We start from the raw sequence: 14,458 nt of genomic DNA, 5'->3' as shown, positions 1-14,458 counted from the left end.
GCGACTGCATAACCTCTGGGCTTAACTGCGTCGAAGCGAGGCTCTCGGCGATGCGTAGCCCATAACAACCAGCCCCCCTCCCTCCCCTCTCGATTTCTTAGGCAATTAAACCTCGGGCAGCGCTCGGTACACAACAGTTTCGCTGTATGTAGGAATTTTATGGCGTCTCTAGCCATACGAATGCTCCAATTCTCGGCGCGTGCCGAAAAGCAGAAGAATATGTTCCATTCATCGTTTCTTTCTTATTGCTGGGTAAAGGAAGCATCTTCAGCTATTTCCCTGAGGAGTTCGCGGCTTTGACGCGAAATAAAAAAAGAGTGAAGCCAATTGCGTCGTCTTATCGTGTATGCAGCAAATGACGAAAAAAAAAGGAAGAAGAGAAAAAGGTCTGGAAAAGAGACAGATAGAACGAGAGGAAGAAAATGGATAACATGGTTTGAAAGAGCACTGAACAAGGGTAGAAGGGGGGAAGCCTCAGTTCGCAGGTCGAGCCAACGTTTCAACAAGCGAACTTGTCTTCTAAAAGGGACAGTCTCGCTAAAATTATGTAATGACTTTAACGAATCTTATAGATGGCAATGATTACTGCACAAAAATGAAGCCCCGGGGGGCACCCAGACACATTAAAAATTTGGTAGCTTTAGAATAGGGTCGGGGAGGACAGGGGGACTCTAACCACACCTAGCCACAACCTTAGCCCTTTCAGAGTAGCATTCTGCGTGTGCTCATTCCCACCCCGTTATTCCGCTGGGCCCCTTAAAGGGCCACTGTCCAGGGAAGGCCCTTTTAAGCAAAGGAGCCCAGTGTTTCGATCAGGTACCGGAGATGGTCTGTGCAAAATGCTACAGTGACACGCGCGCCGCAAAGCATCGAAAATACAGTTCAAAGCTCTCTCATGCTCTCCTCCGGGAAGCCAGCTTCCCCGTTTCCTGCGCTGGCCCGACGGGCCCCACTAATGACGTACGTACCGCGAACAATGTCCATTGGGAGAAGGATGGGTGTCTACCGCTCGCAGCGCGCTTTTCCCTCGCCACGGCCAGACTGAATCCAGCGGCGCGCGCTCCCTCGACCGTTTTTTTTTTTTTTTTTTTTTTTGCGCTCGCGGAGAGCCACGCCCCACCTCCCGCCAAACGCGGAGGAGGAAGGGCAATTTGTATTGCGGAGGCTAGACGACCTCGGGCAGGAGAGTGAAAAACCTTTGCGAGGGAACGGAAGGAGAGAAGCATGACAGAATCGGGTGATTGCGGTGGCTGTAACTGCGTTATTAGTTACTCTTTTCAAAAACATTTTGCGGCCTTGCGTTCTAGGGGCGAAGTCTCACAGTCACCGAGGAAGAAAATATTTTCGACCGGAGGGTGGGCAGTGGGCCTTTAAGGATAGGGCCACCCTATTCTAAAATCACTCGTGGACAGTAATATAAAATGCCGATTCAAGCAACATTACTCACACGTCATCGCTGTGACGAACGCTTCTTCAGGGAATATAGCAGGCTCACTTCTGAGTTCCACTCCCTGTGAAAGCTGGATCCAGTGACTAAAACAAAAGAAGCAAGGAAGAAAAAAAAAATATGCATATTGCGGCGATAAATGTTGAGCAAAGAGAGGCATGACTGGAGAAATAAAATGGCGCCATGTTGCATTATTATATACGTTCAGAATGTAACAGCTTAGTCACACAAAGCCCTCGCATGTATTCGGAATACCTGATTGGTGTGCACGTTTCGATTTAACCGATGAGCCGCAATCGGCTTACGATTCACTAAATCCGATGACTAGGCAGCAATAATTCAGACAAAACTCACTGTTTTTCTTGCGTCACGGGCTTCTCTTCCGCTGAAAAGGGTACAACGCTAATTCAGTAAAACATAATAATAAAAGAATACTGGCTTCACATGGACTAAGGACATGAGAGGAAAGGGTAATTGTGATCCGCACCTCTGCTTTCTGCCGGCTTTCTGCGGTATCTGAGGGCGACAACCACGATGAATGGCACCAGGACCAGCACGAGGCCGGCGGCCACCAAAAGTAAGGACAGCAGGTTTGTACTGATCGCCCAGCGTTTCCCTGCGCGAAAAAATCGGGCAAACCTACAGAGATGTGGCTAGGCTCTTAGGCGCCACGTCTTTCAAAATACCATATTGTCTGGATCGCCAGGAATGGTCCCTCGGAACGTATTAGCTGTTTTGTGCTACCTTCTCACTTCCAGGCCTCGACGAAATAAAAAAAGGCGGAAGTGCTATCATCGTCGATTATCCCTCAAGGTGTCTGACTGACTCGACTTGCTGTTCCCTGTACCTTCTTACTGTACTTTACGGAATACTTCAGTGAAACAATTGCGGCGGAGCGGACGTTACTTCTGATCTTGCGAAGTTAGTGCTCCTGGTTAAAACGATGTAATCATTATACACACTTGCATTCAAAGAAAGGATCCCCCCTCCCCCCCCCCCCCCCCCCCCCCCCGCACACACAGTTCTGGTTTCAATTTCATTGAGCTGTTTGTACTCCTTTCTGAGAAAAATTCTGCGGTTCACGGCAACGGGTAAAAAATAGCAACCCAAGTATTCCTTATCCTTTACAAACGAGAAACCTTCTCATAAGTGTCTTTACTACAAAAACTAATAATCTCCATATCACCAGGGACCGACCGATTTGGCAGTTTTCGAGCAATTGGTTTTCTCCTACTAAGGCACCCAAGCTCTTCTTGTCATGTGCCGTACGAAACCTTCCACGAAGCAGGAACAAAATAATTCCTGCTTGAAAATGTCAATCAGATAAAAACGTTTGTCTCCGAGGAAAACTCTGATTAATTCTGCTTGCTCTACACTGTACAAAGCGAAAAGAATAAGCAAAATAATTTTTTTACTAACACCTAGTAACAGAGATACATTAGGACCAATACTAATAGACCTTCTGATAGGACTTTTTTTTTTTTTCCTTCCAGCAGTGATTGACGAATATTATGCGTTGAAGAGTGGCGATAAAATGAGGCTTAATCACCTGCGTTAAGCGTTTTTGAGAGTACTCGACAAATCTCAAAGAATATCCGCCTCTTCTCTAGCCACCGCTGTAGAAACTCACGGGTCGCAGGTTTTTGAAAATATATCCGCCTCATGAACACATTACTCAAAAATGCAGGAGCAGTGCTATAACCGTATTCACCCCTATTTCAGAGTTGCCGAGCCGTTAGTCTCGCGGCTTACCGAAAACAGCTTCCAAGCAAAAGCTGAAAATCACGCGCTGCTCCACGTGTATGCGCAGGGAAATTAGCGCTCCACAGCCTCCTCGCATCGCAACTCTGCGCAAGTTAAGCCCACCCGCGACAAGTGGCGGTCGCGTACGCGCCACGGAGAACCGCATGTCGAGTGCGGCGTACTGCCGCGGGGCGTCCGGCTCCTGCAGCGCATGCAAAATGCAAATTAGGTCGGCAATATTTGGCCGAAGGAACAGCAGCGAGCGCACCTCGCTCCGAGTATCCCTGCGCCGCGTTGGCGAGCACGGTGGCGCTGAGCCGCAGCGGTGCCGAGCGCTCGCTGCCTTCGACGGCGTACACGAGTAGCGTACAGTGGCTGCCCGCCGGCAGCGCGTCCACCCAGAAGGAGGGCGACAGCGAGCTCAAGTTGGCCACCAGCCGCCGCCGCTCGCGCACCTCGAGCTGGTAAAGGACACCGGAGCGGAGGCCTGGAGTGCACTCGACCCGCAGTGAGCCCGCCACCTGGCGCACCACGCTGCAGTTTTGTGGTGCGCGAGGAGGCCCTGCATGACACGCGCATCGCCAATTTAAGCACGGAACATTGCATTCTTTCGAGCCGCTTTAAATAATGTACCCCATTCGTCAAAAGTAACAAAGCAAGAGAGTTTCTTTCTAGCTGTGTAACGAAGAATATATGGCACCCCTGGAGCCCTACATTTGCGTGAGATAAGGCGTGAGATAAGGAGAATCATTAAGCTCACATTTCGAGACTTTTTTGTCATTAGGGATGTTTATAAGAGCGCCACAACGTGGTAGAGAAGCAAACCTCGTTGCTGTTTTACATTTGGCAAAGGCGGCACATTCATAGTCTAGGAATTAATTAATTTATTAAATATAGAATACAGTCCTTCGAACTATAAAATGTGAAAATGAAATTATGCAATTTCACCTCTCATTGGTAAATTACTCAGAAAATGAATTAATAAAAAGAAAACACAAGATATTACGGTACAGCATTAGATGCACCATTCTGCAGAAAATACGCCGGTGTGAGCGAAACATCACGAACATGGCTCTAGAAGTTGGCAGGTGTGACATGCCCGGGCATTGATTGGCCGGAGAGTGATTACGACCCCACAGAACATGGCAAAAAATCGGCCACTTTCTTTGAGATGGGAGGCGAACTTGTAAACTTTGGATGTCGAACCAGACATGACGCCTCTAAGCCGCGTAGGCATTGAAGCGGGGCTTTCTACCAATGTCGGGTGGCTTTTTACGCAATTTGGTAGGCTAAGATTGTACGCTATTAAGTACACGTGAAACAAAGATTACGGGTCATGCTTAAACTGCGCCTTTAAGGGTACGACGCGATACCGTAGGCTATCCACCCAACATACAAACGCCGCTTTATCCAGGCCGTGTGAGCGCACCTGCTGGTCTAGTTCGTGGTAATGCATCGTACTCAGAATGCGACAGCCTAATTCTGATATCAATCTCCCATATAAAAGGAGAGGCCCGAGTCGACAGCTCCTGCTAAACGTAATGTCGGGCAACCCTACGTCCAGTTAGTGCTCGGTCATCAGCTGACAACTACCGACTGCCAACGTCATGCTCGTGATTTTTCGCTCACAACGTGACGCCGGAGTTTCTTGTCAAAGGGACATTTAACGTGATCGCGTTAATAAAAACACAAATCAGTGAATTTACGATTGAGTAGCACAGCACGCATACGCAAACTAGGATACCCGGAGGGAGACGCAAACTGGAGCCATTAACACTGTCGCGTCATATATATTCTCATTGGCGGAGTGTAAGTGTCTCGGAAATCTTATTATGCGCTGTACTTTGTGCAAACTCCTCCTATATCCCTTCTCAAAGAGGAAACAGCGCAGGTTTCCTTTATCTCTTTTATGTGTGGGATCGTTTCCACACTTGCGCGATATTCGCTCGTTAGCGGCCTGTCGCACAGGCCTTTGGGAATGAGGTCTTTTTGTCCAAATGCGTACGACGTGCAGCTGCCCCTCTTAAGCGCCACGTCTTTGCATCGAAGGGATACTAAGATAAAATAAAGGCGGCTGTCCAAGACCGTAGACGCCGGAAGCCTTCGAGAAGACGCGAATGCGTTCACATAAAGGATAATAGGCCGCTGAAAACAAATTGAAATAACCAAGGGGCTGAAAACGTTTGGTGGAATCGGACAAATACAAAAATGTTCAGAGTTCTGCTTTTTGACCAGGCCGTATTATTTCGCGCTTAGTTCTCGAGATAATAAAGATCTATTAACAGCAGCAGTGAGTGCATGGACTGTTTAGACTGATGGAAGGAAACATACTGTTACACGCGAGAGAAGGTGTCACTTATAAAAAATGAGTAAATCAATTTCTAAGCCCGAGATATCAATAGAATATTTCGGGACATCTTCAAACCTTCCACTTTTACAACTTGTGCATATCGAGAGGTGCGGAAAATTTCAAGACTATTCCGCATTTGAGCTGCATCGTGTAGCTGAGCCATTGCTGCTTTCGGATTTTGAAACTTTGGAGAAATTGAACGCTTTTGCTGGTAAAACCTTCGAGAAGTTCCTAGCGATAGGGCTACGACGGTGGAAGCAAGCTAACGTGTTCAGCATGAAGCTGTGCAGTAAAACAACGTAACGTAATCGACAGCAATAACGGCTTAGCCTTGTGGAATTTTATGAAAAGCAAAAAACATCTGCCTGCAACTCCTGCGTGTTGCGCTGTGCGCGGCCTTGCTACAACCAAATTTTGTAGGTCCTTCGTTGAGCCCAATTTTTTTCCCTCCTGGGATGCAATCCCTGTTGGTCATTCAATGTGGGATAATATAAAGCGATCGTTTCCACCCACACCAAAGCTGAGATGCCTTCTACATTTATTACGGCCGCTAATACGGCCCTTTTCGTGTTTCAATAAGATTCAAAATTTCCTCAATTTATTATTGTATACCTTTTAAAAACATGACTCAGAATGACTCTAATAATTGCAATACATCATATTCAAGCCATCCTGACTTCTGGTTGTATATTAAAAAAAAAAAAAAAGAACGGTTATACACCGCCACCAATAGCTTCGCGAAAAGTTTTCAAATGTGGTATGCATACGTACCTCTTTTCGACCTGTAAAAAAACTTAGATTACAATTGAAAATTGCTCAAACAAGTAATACCAGAAAACTGCCTGATGCGAAATGCTTAAAAGGTGAACAATTTTCAAACCATTTTGAATATTTATTTTTTAAGTGGTCAACGTCCAGCTTTACACCTGCACTTGTAAAAGCGCACAGAGCACCTAGTAGGCCTATTAGCGAAAAATCAAAATAAGCTGCATAATTTGATTGCTATTGTGATGGTATTCTGCATGCAAAACTAAGGTACTGTCTTTGCCAAAAGTAACCAGGCTGCCCGATTTGCTACTTAGCCCTGTAGTTAAGCGTTTTACAGGACATGACAAATTATTATTCACCTGTGTGGAAAAAAATCCCATCACTCTTACCTGTAAAGACAATTTTCTTGCCTTTTGAAATAGATCAAGGGCTCCAAACAAGGTTGAAAAGAAGACCCAGCAGCCAGGTTACTTTTGGCAAAGACGATACGTGCGTGCAGCATAGCCAGTTCACCGGCTGTTGAAGCTTGCGGGACCCGCGGTGTCGTGCAAGCAGTTAAAATTTCAGTGAAGAAACAGCGCTCCCACAAGGCATGCTGCGATCGCTCGTGACTTTTAGGCTGGTTTAAACCAATTTTGCGATCGAACAAGGCATCCTGGGAAAATATTTTATTCCCAGTTCCACCGAAGCCGGAAAATGAGCGCCAAGACCGCTATAGCACATGAAATCCTGCCAGAAGTGACAATAATCTACGCCTGTGTTTTGTGTCTGTGTCTGTGTTTTGAAGTGCGCTGTTTTGCTTTCCAAGATGATTTACCAACTAGCCCGTTCCTTCACCTTGCATTCTACGCAAACTGGAACTTTCCCTGTTAGAACAAAAGAAAGAGACTTTGTTTTGGGAGTTTTCCTTGCTGATGAAGTCGGTCGCACATAACACAGTCGGTTTTAAAGTTGTATGCAACCACCGTATGCCCTTGTTCATTGTTGTTTACTTGTTAGGCATAATTTTTAATTTTTGAATTCATTCAGTGCCCCTGCTTATACTGCCAGGTCAATATAGGTATGAGGTCAAACGTCTTGCTTTCGAAATGTGCACGCTTTGATGAAATTACTTCATGGATATCGGAAAAGTCGCGTCGTGCTCATTTATCTTTAGTAAGCGATATCTGAAGAATAGTTTCAGCATCTTTGTAGTATACTTTATCGTTTTAAAGAGCAGCAAAAACAAAAGAAATAAACATAAGAAAAATCTCGCGCAAGACACCATTTCGCGCTTCTGCAGTTAACTACAGGCAGTATACACATCTGGTAACCTTAATGAACTAATAGAACATGAAAAAAGATTGAAGCGACACATCGGTTTTCCTCTCCTACACTCTCTCACAACTCAGAAATCAGAGGGCCTTTTTGATACTGCACGTTTCCTTTCTCTTCAAGTAAAAGCAGAGAGAACCCGCAACAACGTCCGCATAAGCAGCATGCCATTCAAACATGAAAGCACTGAAGTGAAGCAGTAACAGCCGCTGATGAATAAGGCGGAAAGCGGACTTGACTATAGCGTGAAAGTATACACCAAGCAAGCAAACAACATGATTGTGGCCAATTGTTTTTTGTTTATGACATGCCATCAATGCCGCAACGCCTCACCGGCGGGCAGGATCTCGAAGACGCAAGGCTCGCTCGCGGGGCCGACCATGTTGCGCGCCCAGCAGGTGATGACGCCGTAGTCGGACTCGTTCTCGGGCGCGTACAGCAACAGGCTGCTGGCGATGCCGTCGGTTCCCGACGCGGAGGCCCAGGCCAATTCTCGGCGCGGTCCCGAAGACGCGTTGAGGAACCACTGGAAGGTCACGTTGGCTGGCTCCGCCCGTACAGCGCACTGAACCCGCACCTCGTCGTTCTTGGCCGCTCGGTACACACTGTGCTGCTTCGAGGCGCACACGGGAGCATCTGCCGGGGCGGAAAGCATGCACTCGTAACCAGCGGCGAGGAGAAGAGGGAACCAATGCTCGGCTTCAGACTCGATGGTCTCATTTAAAACGTTTAAGTCACTCATGCGAGTAATAGTCAGGTCACACACACAAAACGCATTCATCGGCAAATGAGCTTCTGCAGTTATATGTGTTTCCCTTACAATCGTGTCGATTGTCATAACTTTATGGAAAGCCTTCACAGTGCAGGCTCCCATAATTCTACGGCGTAAAACATGCGACAAAATTAAAATCTGTGTCACCGTCCCACTGGCAGAATAATGACTGCATGTTGAAGTTTGCTCGACCTCTTCGGGCATGTCGCCGGAGAGGAGTTGCAGCGGGCGCTTTGTCGGGCTTTTGGAAGTAGCAGAAAATATGTCCTGTGCGCTTCCGTGTACCACACATACAGAGAAGCGAAAGTTGAAGATCGCGCTTCTCAGGGTGGAGCTGTTAGGCGTGCCACACAGACTCCTCTTCTCGGGACTGAAATTTGGTCCGCTCTTTCTCTCCCAAGCCGTGCGGCGGTGTTGCAGCTACAGATGGCGCCATCTAGTGAAGGACTTGACTGATAGACTTGCCTACATGCAGGAGTAGTTTGGTGTGGGCCAGCGCGGATCAATGTCATTGTTGCCTACCATCTATTGCGTTCGTTCAGTATACACGATCGCCTGTCCCTTATGAATATCCTGGGCAATAATGTCGCGGCGAATCCGGAAATTGTGCACTCACAGCGCGTGTACGGGTCGAGGAAGGCAAGGTGTGAGTGCCACATAAGGGAAAGTTGGGCGAGTTGTTCTTTCAAGAAACGTACTTGGTGTCGCAACTTAGCCCCTGGTGTCACCATCTTGCCGAATGGCACATATAACATCAAAGCACGCGAAGCCATCCAGAAGAAAGTGAGCGTTCAGGCCACTGAAGTTAAACAAGGAGCTCTTGAAATCCTTCTTGACATGAATCTCCAAAGGTCACGCGTCGATGAATTCCGCCAAATTAGGCGGACCACAAGTGTTCTTTTCCGCTAAAATCACAAGCCTGGTATTCCGTTTCGAGCTATTGTGTCAGAGAGTAGAACCTGGCAGAACCACGTGTCAATGTTTTTGCAGAAGCATCTTTCCAAGCTAGTTCATGTGGATCCCTTCGGTGTTCCCAATACGGATTCATTAGTCACCTTTCTGAGAAGCCACAACCCCTGCCCGTCGCGCGCCCACCAAACCACCACGGTGTGAGTGGTTAGTCTTGAACAAGGGCTCCCTACCAATCAAAAAGTAATCGATTGTAAGGCAATGCGCGTACAAAATGAACGGCAAGGGTTGTTCACAAGCTTAAAATTCCAATTAGTAGCCTCGTTGGCACTCGTCGATAATAGTCCATCGGGCATTACCATAAAACTACCCTGCTTATCGGACCAGGTTTAACCGACGTTATTGCTTTGAAATTACTCAGTGACGCAGCGTAGCGAAGCTTTGGTGGAAATATGACCTTTCCGAGTCTTTAGAAGGTAGCGAACACCTTCTGCCAAACACACATATATTTCTTTCGTCGCTGAATACACCATCGACAGCTCTGTCAGATTTACAGCAAAAAAGTACAATTTCATGAACGAGACATTGCTTGTGAAATACAAGATATCAGTTCCTGCGCAATCAAAGGTTTTTGTTTTTGTTGTTTTCTTCTGCTGGCGATGCTGTTGCTTACACACATGTGCATCCGGCTCTGCTGTGGCAATTTGGCCGTAACCTTGAAACATACGAGCGTGACTACACAGCCCCCTTTCGGCGGGCATTTCTAATATCATTACACAGAATAAGCACCGGTATATCTGGCGTTACAGTAAGATAGTTTCTTACGTGAACTTAAACTCGGTAGTCGCCCAACTCCTACCAAAATGAGTGCTCTTTTGCAAAATTAGGCCTCACGTGTATCGAAACTACGGCAGTTACATGCAAACAATTTCAATAATGTTGAGCAAGCGCTTCACGAGGTGGTTATTTAGGTAGCATGCCGGTTATGATTGGAGACATAGTTTAAGAGTCTGTAGAGTAGACAGCTAGGCTAGGCGAGCTGGAACACAAAGAGTAAAACGTATAGCAACAGATGTAGAGTAACCAGCGCAGGACTACACGGCGCCTTGCAAAAGTTTAGATGCATTTTCGTTGCTTGGGGAATTCGAGGCGGTACCTCTTGGGTCGATCTTCAGAATGGAATCGGGCTCAAGAAATATGCAACGGCCTGATGCAGTCTCCTGCTGTGTCAGGGTAGAGGCGACACCTCTGTTTTTGTTGTTTAGGGAAGGAAGGGGCTCGACTCGCAGGACACTAGCACACGCCTGTGCACACAGCAACAGGGCACGATGGGACGCTGTTCGGGAAGCGAACAACAATCTAGAAAACGGCGGAACCCTCATATCGCCATGGAGGGCGATACGTGGAGGGCGACGACTTCCACTCTGTTCGACGGAATATACGTTCGGCAGCAGTACCAGCATGGTGAATATGAATAATTGTTGCCACCCACTGTGGCCGACTTGTTACGTGCAGCGGGGCTTGACAAGCTCATTGTAGAGTCCACCAGCCCAAAGCCCAATACGTTCGAATTAGCATTCTTATTCTCTCTACGTATGATCCGCAGCAGAAGCTTTCCGAGTTTGATATTTTTTGGTGAAGCGCACAGCAGTTTAACCATTGGTGTTTTATTATTTTCACTTTGGAAGGCACCATCAGCGTTATCATTCGGGACATATTTGATAATGTTATATGAAGAAATCATACTGCATAGAAACAAAAAAACTGACAGGACGGCTCGAGTATGCACTGGGAATCTTGGAGAGTTAAATTTGGTTTGAATCCAAGAATGTTTCACAAGCATGGCCTACCGCAAATAGCCGCACAGAAGGCAGAGGCGCTGGGTCGCAACGGCGTGGAGGTCTCGAGAAGGAAAGAAAGGGGAAAGTGCACCTCGCGCACGAAAATAAGTAATGGTGCAGAGAATGCGCACTACGCGACCGCGTGACGCGCGTGCGTTTTGCGGGTCTTTCCAAGGAATGAACTGCTGCACAGGCGGCACAGCGCCCACTGGCTGAGGTTGTCTCCCTTGTACAAGGGAATCAGTTAAAGACGCTATTTGAAAGCGTTTGGAAGGCTACAGCTACGTCTTGTAGATTAGAGTTTCAAGGGTCATTTACAATAAAGATCAATTGTCCCTCAACTTCGTCTTCTGACATCGGTTATTGTTGTTCCGTAGCTCTGATGCGGCTTTCAAGCGTCCATGAGAAGCGACACGACCATTGGCTCATTGGCGACCAGACCTCGCTATCGGCCGCGTATCGTAGCCAATGGTTAATAGGTGCGTGCGGCATGTGGTGGAGGCCATCGTCGACATTGGCATCTCCTTATCTAGTGATTTCCGTGACTGGCTGCCTCCTGCTTTCGTATGGTGCTGCTACTTCACTAGCGTCACCCCAAATGAATATCCATTTCAAATGCATCCTTATAGAATACCTCGACAGACTGTCTGAACAGGTTTGATTTCTAAACAGTCGTTCAGAAATCAAACCGATTGATGCATCCGTCTTTATTGTCATAAAGGGACAACTTCTTGTATGCAATGTCGTTATTTATATTTCTACTCAGATGTCGCCAACCAAATACGTCTGCGCCCAGAAGAAAGGCGTGGGTACAGGGGTAGCTCAGCTCAGCGTACGAAACACTTGTTTTGCTTAGGAAGTGTTGATAACATAGTGCTCACTCGCTAAAAGAGACAAAGAAATAGCTTTAGAATTGCCCACAAAATAGCAAACAGAGACGACGTGGGTAGTGCTAAGATAATTCCTTCCGCATGTGTATCAAGAAAGTAATAGAAGGAATTAAAAGAGAAGCAACTAGCTACACAAGACCCAGTAATGCCTACCACCATTTGTCATGAATTCCCCCTTTTTTGTTGTAAATAAATGAACACTAAATAAAATGAGACGAGTAGACACGAAGACTTCACCTTTAGATTGAAAAAAAGGAAATCAATTTCAACTACGTCAAATGGAGGTTTTGAAGAGCTCAACTTAAAATAAGAGGTGGACAGTTCCTAAGATATCGGCGTGGCAAATACGCAAGGTACGGCGTGCGGCAGATAGAAGCATGAGAGCTTGGAAGCTGATGTCAAGTCGTAATTATAGAGCAGGCCCTTTCTCAACGTGCATGCAGCCGATAAAGCTTGGACGTATATTTAACTTTTAACCTCTTAATATTTTTTACGGGCGCATTCCTTACAGCCTCATCTGCCGAGCTCATTTTCTTTTTGAGACCAGTCATCGTTTCTTGTATCTTCCCTTTTCTTTCTTCATTTTTTGTTGAGCCACCCTAGCCCGAGTGCTCCTATGACCTGTGCCTCCTCCATCTTTTCGGAGATTCGTGAAAAGCGCCTTTTGAAGAGACGCTGTTCGTTACGAAACGTTTTTCTCTAATACGACTGCAGTGCGCTCCCTTCCAGCTTAGCAAGAAAAAAGGATGTCTTTAAAGCTGTCTGGCATTTAAGCTCTTTATGTGAACATAGACCGACTCGCCGTTGATTTCAGCAATACCACTTCAAACGGGCAACAGCAGTGGAAAGGCTTATCTGTGAATATGGCGGAAGATGACGAGAAATATCCCGGGTATAAACTGCGATTGGTTAAATGTCATCCCATGGTGACAATGTTCTGCGCTATTTTTTTTTTTTATGTTTTAGACATGCCCTTGAGAAGATGACAGGCCCCAGACCGCGTCAGGGACCCGTGGGCTCTTGGCTTAAAGCGCTAATAGCGGTTGAAGCATTACACAGCTCTGCAATTTTTGTAGTGATAGGATGAAACTTTGGTCGATGCTCCCGTGATATTACTAAAATGGCATGATCTAAGTGTATTGTTACAAGCGTTAGTGCAAAAGCCCTTGAGGCCGTCCAGCGAGCTGTACGAGCAAAACTTTAAAAATACGAGGAACGGGGAAACGAAAGAAACTGAAGCAGGTACTTTAAGTTCAAGCTCCTTCTCAGTTCGTCGCAAATCTTCTGCAACCGCGTTGGCTGTCTACTAGTGTGTACTAGTCGGACTCAATGAGTTACAGTCTCTAGCAAGGCTCATCATCCGCCGCATCTACTGGTAGCAAAAAAAGACAGACGATCGGCTTTTTGTGCTCTGCGGTATCAGGGAAAGGAAAATGTGTAGGTTGATGTTCGGTGAAGCGCAGACACGACATCTAAGGCATTATATGGACGGCCACAATCATATCTAGGAAGATATCACTATTGAAAGGAAGCGAGTAACAGGCCCGAATGAAAGCACACACCTTTATCACGGTTCGAAAATCATGCGTACTGCATAAAGGCAAGTACGTAAAAAGAGTTTTTTATTTATTTATTTTTTAAGTGACTCGAATACGATACCTTGACCTTGCGACCGAATCGAAAACGAATTGTGCTGCTGAAAGCCAATTGAAATATTGATTGAATAGCGATTGAACCGAATCAGGCGAGAATCGCGTATATTAACTAATATGTGCCATATTTGCAAATTTTTATACAAATTTAATACATGTGCAATACAGCCAAGCAACAACGGTGGCGCTGCGGTCGAGCTCTACAATTTTATGGAATTACAGCTACAGCTGTCAGAACATGTAACCCTGGTCGCCTCTTCGGGACACGCAGCAAGAATTCGATATATTGACTGTGCGAACGCCGTATAGGGGGGGGGGGGGGGGGGGGGGGGTACATGAGCAAAACATTTCCCTTACTGATGACGGCGAACTACTATCTAGCATCATATCTTAGATTAAAGTGCGGCAACTTTGAATGATCCACGACCTCCAGGATCGGTCATCGAAGTCGGGTTTGCTGAGCCTGGCTTAGCACTCCTGCGTTGCGACACTTGCAGTCCATGTGCGAACGATACAAACGACACGATTCGAATGGACTGCAGCTCGATACCCTAGCCTCAATTCGGGGTATACCGTCTTCGCAAAGAAGCAGTGTGGCGTCGACAAGGAACTCGTTTTAGAAGGAGACGTGGAAACTTACTGCGGATGGAATTATCAGAACTTCGTCCCAATTATTCCAAATGTATTCGGTAACTTGAAAGAAAATTCGACTCTTGTCGATTGAATTTGAAAACGCGCCGTTAGTATCGTGTGACGAGTCACACGGGAAGAA

The 14,458-nt window shown here is 46.5% G+C and overlaps 1 protein-coding gene across 1 annotated transcript in view; it reads right to left on the bottom strand.

Annotated features, from left to right (window-relative positions):
• Positions 1 to 1,439: 1,439 nt before the first annotated feature.
• LOC146203285 (synaptogenesis protein syg-2-like) overlaps positions 1,440 to 14,458 on the bottom strand; it is a 100,006-nt gene continuing 86,987 nt past the window's right edge. The window contains exons 7-11 of the mRNA XM_084602993.1: positions 7,956 to 8,258; positions 3,459 to 3,752; positions 1,935 to 2,063; positions 1,802 to 1,832; positions 1,440 to 1,533 (exon numbers count right to left, since the gene is read on the bottom strand). Coding sequence (XP_084459119.1) covers positions 1,440 to 1,533; positions 1,802 to 1,832; positions 1,935 to 2,063; positions 3,459 to 3,752; positions 7,956 to 8,258 — 851 coding nt within the window. The remainder of the gene's footprint in view (positions 1,534 to 1,801; positions 1,833 to 1,934; positions 2,064 to 3,458; positions 3,753 to 7,955; positions 8,259 to 14,458) is intronic.

This window comes from Amblyomma maculatum, chromosome 1 (assembly GCF_055883805.1).
Source record: "Amblyomma maculatum isolate TAMU_Amacu chromosome 1, ASM5588380v1, whole genome shotgun sequence".
Classification (NCBI taxonomy): Eukaryota; Metazoa; Arthropoda; class Arachnida; order Ixodida; family Ixodidae; genus Amblyomma; species Amblyomma maculatum.
The sequence above is the reverse complement of the archived record's forward strand: the minus strand, read 5'-3'. Positions and strand labels throughout refer to the sequence as shown.